The following is an 8,152-nucleotide window of genomic DNA, read 5'->3' as shown; positions in this document are numbered from 1 at the left end:
ATTCAGTGGAGTCCTTTAAGGTGCTTCTGCATCTAGAAAATGACCACCTTCCTTTATGTCTACACTTGAAGTCAGATGCGACCAGAGACATATTTTACCCCTGTCATTGTTCCAGCAGGACAAGTAAGTTGTTGTGCCAGATGGACCTTACAACTTGATCAAAGGGTGAGGAAGACATTGGCAGAGGATGATTTACAAACAATTCGATCATCGTTTATGTCTCCCAATACCTCCCAAGACGCACTGATTTTGTATAAAAATTTAATACAAAAATTACAACCAATATTAACTTGCATTACTAACCCTGATATCCAAAGTGTTGTGACTTTCTCTAAGACATGGTTTGACAAAGAATGTGTCGAAGCTAAGAAAGCCCTCACTGCAGCTTATCACCTATATAAATCTGAGACAGAGTCTAATAACAATGCAAATACAAAGTCTCTTGAATACTTTCTTGCCATCGAAAAATGGTATAAGAGACTGGTGGCTGATAAGAAGAAGCAGGACATGAAAACCATGTGGAAACATCTTATTGAAGCTGCCAAACTGAAGAACGCCTCCCTTTTTTGGCAATTATTATCCAACCAGACAGTCAGATCATCTACTATTCTAGACTCTCACATTTCACCAGAGGTGTGGGAATATCATTTTCAGAAAATATATGAGGATCCTAATAATATGATGTTGACACAAATGAATGAAGGTCTAACTGAGTGGCCTCCAGTCTCAGTGAATGAAATGAAATTTCTTATAGGACAACTTAGAAAAGGGAAGGCTCCGGGAATGGATTTTATTTCAGCAGAAGTATTAAAGAATAATGTTGAATGGTGGTCCCCAATTTTAGCATCATTTTTACTTATATTGATAATTCAGGGAGAATCCCAGAGGATTGGGGCCTGGCTATTATAGTCCTGATTGTTAAAAAAGGGAAGACAGATGATCCTGCCAATTACAGGCCTATTAGTCTACTGAATACAATTAGCAAGCTTTACGCTAGACATTTGCAACAAAAACTTAAAAGACTGGCTGGACCAGAGAAATCTTATAGTGGATGAGCAGGCTCGCTTTAGAGAGGGTAGAGGAACTATCGAACAATGCCTGATTCTTCAACATTTGATTGAAAAATATTGTACCAACAAGATAACATAATTGTGTGCTGCCTATATAGACTTAAAGGCAGCTTTTGATTCTATATCTAGGCCTAAGCTGTGGGAGAAGCTGGAAGCTGCCTCAATAGATAGCAGGCTTCTCTATCTAATACGTGCCCTACACTCTGATACCACCTTGAAGGCCAGATGCAATAGATCTGGGTCACTTTCCAAGCCGATTAAAGTACAAAAGGGGGTGAAACAGGGCTGCATTTTGGCTCCCCTACTTTTTAACTTTTACATTAATGATATGGTAATTTGCCTAAGTCACCCAGACTTTCACCCTCCTAAATTAGGGGACCAACGTATTGCACTACTGCTTTATGCAAACAATGAAATCATACTTTCTAGGACTCCTCAAAGCTCAAGAGAGCTTTGACATCCTTGGCCCAATATTGTATTAATAATCAGCTAGAAATAAATTATCAGAAAACAAAGACAATGACTCCGCTAAAAGGCTGAAATTTCGCTCATGGAATATAAATGGGCACAGAATAGAGTGTCTAGCTTCAAATACCTAGGGGTAGTTGTGCATGCCACTGGATCTAGGAAACCTCACTTTGATTATGCAGCTGATTCTGGACAAAAATCAGCCAATGCCATTCTAAAGTTTTTCTGGAGTAAAGGAGGACACTATATTCCAGCAGCTCTTAAGCTCTTCCAGGCGAAGACATTAGCCCAGCTCCTCTATGGGTCCTGTGTTGGTGCTCTGACTTCAAGCATTACACCTCTAGAAAGAGTGCAATCAAAATTTATTAGAGCAGTACTTCAAATGCCCAAATGTGTGTCAAACGCTTATCTTCGATTGGAAGTTGGCATGATAAAAGTTGAGGCAAGAGTGCGTCTAGCTTCCCTGAACCTTTGGCTAAAACTCAAGCATTATCCCCAAGGTTTAGCGCCACTCATTTTCCAAGATTACTTCCAATCCTCTTGGTTAAAGGATATTGAATTTAGTCTCACAAAGCTAGGATTTTCCACGGATTTAATTCTTAGCATGGATTATGAACAGGCACCTGAAATGAAAGAAGGGTGACTTCGCACAGATTTTACTGTAGAGCTGTTGGTGGAAGCATGAATCTCAGAGAGATATGAATTGTTCCATTTCTCTGCTTTTTATAGCCCATTCTTGATTTTCCTTCAAAGCCAGCAAGTCAAGAATCAGTTGTTGATAAAGGAATGGCATTTTCTTTTTGATTCAGATCCTGTGTTCGGTCATAGCTGGCATGCTGAAGTATCTCTTCTTGGCCTGCTTTGTCTGGATGTTCTTGGAAGGGATCAATCTCTACCTCGTTGTCAGAAACCTAAAAGTTGCAAATTACAGCGGGGCCAGCAAGTATATGAAGATATCTATGTTCCTTGTTGGTTATGGGTTTCCTGCCCTGATTGTCACCATTTCTGCAGCAATTAATCCTGGAGCCTTTGGGACACATTATCAGTAAGTCTCAGCATATGGTTAAAAGCTGCTTCCCCCCATCTGGTGCCACCTGGACGTAAACTACATGAACACAATTGCTAGTCTTACTCAGGGGGCACAACTCTGTACTCTATATTGAAGTGTTTGCATGTTTGTCTCAAGTTCTCCTGATGATATTTCTTTCTCCTTAGCTGCTGGCTTAACCCAGATTTTATCTGGAGCTTTATGGGACCCGTCTGTGCGATAATTGTGGTGAGCAAATATTTTTTTCTCAGATGAGAAAGAAGAGGAAGTAGGAACCTGATATCAATGTAGCTAAAATGGATACATCATCCTTCCTTGGTCTTTCTATCTTTACAATGTGTTGGAAGATGTTCACAAGAAACCACGGTTTTAAAATCAGTTTAAAATGCAGGAAAATGAGTTCTTTCTGCTACCCAGAAAGAAGTAATAAATTCCAATATTAAGACCTGCAGTTTTATAGTGCAGGAGGAAGTGTTGGGGAGAGAGAGAAAGGGTGAACTGGAGAGAGAAGATTTTGAATCTTCCATTTTGAATCCAGATGCAGAAATTTCAATTCTTTCTGTCATCTGTAACTCAAATAGAGGTAGACATCCACTCACTAAAAACCATCATCTACCAATGTATATGATATAAAAGTAACTTGTTCTCTTTCCTTCAGCTCATATAGTCTTAGAGCATCATTTATTTGGTGTTATTATTATGACTGTGTCTCAGAAGAAGACTTGCTTTTTCCCCCCCAAAGGTCAACCTAGTGTTTTTCTGTCTTATTCTGAAGAATTTGCATAAAAAATTGGCATCTCTCAATTCAGAGATATCTACAGTCAAAAATACCAGGTAAGATCTACCACAAAGCAGGAAATTTGGAATTCAGTTCAGTATGAATTCCTAGCATTTTTAAAAAAATCTGCTTCAAAATTCTATCAAAGATTTGAAAGATATGAAATTTGTAGTAATATAATTAGAACATTGGTGACCATTTGTGTTAACTTCTTGCTGTTGTAGGTCACTGATATTCAAGGCCATAGCCCATGTGTTCATCCTGGGTGTGACTTGGTGTTTTGGCCTCTTTCAACATGGCCTTTTGCAGGATGTTATGGCATACCTGTTCATCATCACCAACAGTGTGCAAGGAATCTTCATCTTTCTGGTGCACTGCTTACTCAACCAAAAGGTGATATACAGCAGTGTTCTTCAACCTTTTTTTGCCCGTGGCCCCCTTCCAACCTTGCTTTTCTCCTGTGGCCCCACTGTCCATTCCCATTACCAGTGAAAAAGAGTGCCACTTACACACTTGGCTTGTAAAAAGAATATTATGTTTTTATTTGCAATAAAGACAGTGTTTGCAGCGTAATACCCTTTGCTTTTCTGTGGCCCCCTGGGGATATGCTGTGGCCTCCTGTTATATGTTCTTCACCTGTGGCCCCCTTGAAATATCCATGTGGCCCCCATTTGAGAACTGCTAATGTAGAGAACAAGAGAGGGTTACACTTTGAGCAAACAGTATACTTTAGGAATGTAGGTTAAAAAACAAATAACCAAACAAACAACCTAATGTTCCAAATTTTCCAGACTGGGTTCAGGATTTTGTGAACTTCTAGTACAGAAATAGTCAAGGCCATCTCCCACTGCCAGTTTCTCTCTCATGCTAAAGATGTGATATTAACAAATATTACTTCAAATTCACTCTGCAAGTGAACTGAGCTTCCCTTTGCACAAAACCCTGCCATATTGTTAGCAGCAGTACCACTGACTGATTGGGATGGGGTGGGATCTGTCTGCTTCCCTTGTGGATCTGAAGCCATATTTGTAATGTGTATAGAGTAATTTCATTCATTTTTTCACTGCAAATTTGTGGGATATTGCAATTCAGTTTTTTGAGGCTGTTTGCTGCTAAATAACAGGGGGATCCAAGAGTGATTTTGCAGGCTGCAGATTTTGTTTTTATTCCTGAATACATCTATAACTCACATGCAATTATCCATCTCTATATACAGTAGCTGGCCATTACAGATATTTTCTAGTCTCTGTGAAGTTTGATGGAGATTACAGACAGACCAGTGATGGAAGTTTACTAAACAGATGTCCAAAATATGTACATTCCCTTTGCTTTATTTCAGCATCTTCTCAAATGACTACCCACCATTATACAATCAGACATTACTGGAGGTTTCAAAAGTGGCAAAAATGTGTATAATCTTTAACTTTGTTTTAGAGAAGTTTAGCAGACTAGGAAAATAGAAGAGAAAATGCACCTCAACAGCTCAGTTTGTTTGTTTGTTTGTTTATTTATCTAATTTATCCCCGCCCATCTCCTCCCATCGGGGGCCTCTGGGCGGTTTACAACAATCGATTAAAACCATCACAGTAATACAAAAAGTAAAATACAGTAAAAAATACTATAAATAGAAATAAAAAATAAAGAATAAAAAATCCAAGCAGTGAAGCATCTAAAACAGTCCAAGTGTGGGAGGAGTGTCTATAACAACCATCCCCATGTAGCTCTATTCCTCTCTCCACCCCAAGTTGCACTCCACCTCAGTTGCAGTGAGAACACTGTGGATTTTGGTTACTAATATGCACAAAAACAAACAAACAAACAAACCAAACCATAGCTGGTTTGTTTGTTTTGGAGTATTTTGGAGTATTTCACATATGGGTAATCCTTGTTTAGCAACTGTTTGCAGTTACAATGGTGATGAAAAAGTAACTTTGTGACCAATCCTCACATTGATGTCCTTTGAAGGCCTGTAAAGCAAAGGAAAGCTGAAGATCATAAGCACAGTCACAGTTTCACTCAGCAACCATTTCACTTAAAGACCAAGTTGCCAGTTCCAGTTGTAGTTGCTAAACAAAGACTACCTGTACTAATTGGAGACTAAGATACTGGCAAAGATGGTTATTCCTGATGTAACTGGGGCCTTGGTTATCTGCCACAACATTTTTGTATAAATAGCAAGAGAAATGGTGATGGCTGTCATGCAAACACAGCCACTGAGTGTGGAGACAATAAACAAAGCACTCTCAGATAATGAAAAGGCCAGCTCCCTCCTAAGATTTGGATCAAAAATAGAACAGGTAAACTGAAAATGGAATTTGTTAAATAAACAGTCAGAAAAAAAGAATCTGATGATCATCAGTGCAGTTATTAAAATATTCAAGAATATATGGATATGTTTTTCTGTATTCATTACATTTTCATTCACTTTTTGCCATTAAAACATATCCTAAGGTAGATACAAAGAAGCAGTTGAAACAGCACAGTAGATAATTCTTCCTATTGGCTTTGTATTTTGGATCTTCAGGTGAGAAAAGCATACTGGCATTGGATTTGTTGCATCAAAGACATCAAACCTCCTGTTTCTGAGATAAATGTGACCTCTTCTCCTATCAGCAATCCTTCGGTAAGACAGTTGCATGATCAAAAACTTTTATTAAATTTGCAGTGGCATGGGTAAACTGCTTCTACAGCCCAATATTACAAGGATAAACATGTCTAGGGTATCATATTTCTGAATTAGAATTATTTTTCCAGCTATTTTTATTCTCACAGTGCAAACACCATGTATCCACAGATGGTAGAAGGGGGCAAATAGCTGGTTTATTTTGGTGTTACTATAAACATGCCAGAAATACAAATGCTGAGATTTATTTTCACCCTTATCTTTACCAAGAGGCCAAGGAAATGCACAAAAGAGCTGAATTAGGTCACTGTCTGTCTGTAAAATAATCTCTTGAGGTTTATTCATTTATCTGCCTTTTGTTGAAATATTGTAGAGCTCTGGTATCTCATTGAGAGTTCTTGTAAGTTGTTCATTGATCTATTTGGAAATGGGAAGCCTAAGGGATTCTACAAAGTCCTTTTTTGAAATGAACAGTAGCCTTTCACTTAAATGCTAAAAGCATCTGATCAGGTTGTTAAGAGTGGAGATTGTTGCTACAAATTTGTATGTGAACAACAGCAAAGCTACCCTTCCTAGAGTTAGTTCCCAGCCCTTGTCCCTACATGTTACGTGACTCAAGCCATCACAATAAGCCATAGTTTAACCCTTAATTTGTTTGGATGTATATTATGCAAAGGTAGGAGCTGCATTTTGTTAACTTTAGTTTGTTGCATAAGCCTAAGCCTAGTTTAGTTTTCTGTGTTGTGTTGCTTCCACATTTAGCTCATGACCTAATGGAAACCTTGTGGTGCTTTTCCTTTCTTTTTGTCAGACAAGTGTACCAAGTGCTACTGCCGTGGATAAACAGAAGATGGGATGGGGAGAAGCAGCATAGCTCACTGTCTCTCTTTTGGACTCTTCTGTTCTGTTTGAACAAAACTGAAATAAATTTGAATATATTAAACACTTGGTTTTCTTGTTGCCCTTTAATGTAACTTAAAATCCAGACCCATGCTGGAAACATTACTTTTAACTCATTCCCTACTTTCATTGCCATTTTCTCCCTGTTCTCTCTCATAGTATAGTATACTGTAGCATAGCATAGCATTCAGCTGTTTCAAATTCAAACAGAGTATTTCAACTTTGCAAAGGTACATATTCAAAATGTTTTATACAGCCCTAATATAGTACATTTCAAACATTCTTTTTTTGAACATTGCTCTTTTAGGGAATATGTTGTTGTTGTTTATTCGTTTAGTCGCTTCTGACTCTTTGTGACTTCATGGACCAGCCCACGCCAGAGCTTCCTGTCGGTCGTCAACACCCCCAGCTCCCCCAGGGACGAGTCCATCACCTCTAGAATATCATCCATCCATCTTGCCCTTGGTCGGCCCCTCTTCCTTTTGCCTTCCACTGTCCCTAGCATCAGCATCTTCTCCAGGGTGTCCTGTCTTCTCATTATGTGGCCAAAGTATTTCCGTTTTGCCTTTAATATCGTTCCCTCAAGTGAGCAGTCTGGCTTTATTTCCTGGAGGATGGACTGGTTGGATCTTCTTGCAGCCCAAGGCACTCTCAGAATTTTCCTCCAACACCACAGTTCAAAAGCATCAATCTTCCTTCTCTCAGCCTTCCTTATGGTCCAGCTCTCACAGCCATGTTACTACGGGGAACACCATTGCTTTAACTATGCGGACCTCTGTTGTCAGTGTGATGTCTCTGCTCTTAACTATTTTATCGAGATTTGTCATTGCTCTTCTCCCAAGGATTAAGCGTCTTCTGATTTCCTGACTGCAGTCAGCATCTGCAGTAATCTTTGCACCTAGGAATACAAAGTCTTTCACTGCTTCTACATTTTCTCCCTCTATTTGCCAGTTATCAATCAAGCTGGTTGCCATAATCTTGGTTTTTTTGAGGTTTAGCTGCAAACCATCTTTTGCACTTTCTTCTTTCACCTTCATCATAAGGCTCCTCAGTTCCTCTTCACTTTCAGCCATCAAAGTGGTATCATCTGCATATCTGAGATTGTTAATGTTTCTTCCAGAGATTTTAACTCCAGCCTTGGATTCCTCAAGCCCAGCTTGTCGCATGATGTGTTCTGCATACAAGTTGAATAGGTAGGGTGAGAGTATACAGCCCTGCCGTACTCCTTTCCCAATCTTAAACCAGTCCGTTGTTCCGTGGTCTGT

General features: G+C 39.1%; 1 protein-coding gene across 1 annotated transcript; it reads left to right on the top strand.

Annotated features, from left to right (window-relative positions):
• Nucleotides 1–2,198: 2,198 nt before the first annotated feature.
• LOC134493308 (adhesion G protein-coupled receptor E3-like) lies at nt 2,199–7,068 on the top strand. The gene is made up of 6 exons (XM_063297745.1): nt 2,199–2,583; nt 2,754–2,814; nt 3,329–3,420; nt 3,589–3,757; nt 5,889–5,987; nt 6,799–7,068. The coding sequence occupies exons 1-6, from the start codon at nt 2,372–2,374 to the stop codon at nt 6,859–6,861; spliced, it is 696 nt and encodes a 231-aa protein (XP_063153815.1). The 5' UTR covers nt 2,199–2,371; the 3' UTR covers nt 6,862–7,068.
• Nucleotides 7,069–8,152: the final 1,084 nt, after the last annotated feature.

Source organism: Candoia aspera, chromosome 3 (assembly GCF_035149785.1).
Source record: "Candoia aspera isolate rCanAsp1 chromosome 3, rCanAsp1.hap2, whole genome shotgun sequence".
In the NCBI taxonomy this organism is placed as follows: domain Eukaryota; kingdom Metazoa; phylum Chordata; class Lepidosauria; order Squamata; family Boidae; genus Candoia; species Candoia aspera.
Note: the sequence above shows the minus strand (reverse complement) of the source record. Positions and strands in the feature narration are given on the sequence as shown.

Excerpts from the sequence above, each read along its gene's own strand:
- LOC134493308 (XM_063297745.1), top strand. The coding sequence starts at position 2,372 with ATGCTGAAGTATCTCTTCTTGGCCTGCTTTGTCTGGATGTTCTTGGAA. Across the intron at positions 2,815-3,328 it reads CCGTCTGTGCGATAATTGTG|GTCAACCTAGTGTTTTTCTG; the intron begins GTGAGCAAATAT and ends TCCCCCCCAAAG. Across the intron at positions 5,988-6,798 it reads CTCCTATCAGCAATCCTTCG|ACAAGTGTACCAAGTGCTAC; the intron begins GTAAGACAGTTG and ends TCTTTTTGTCAG.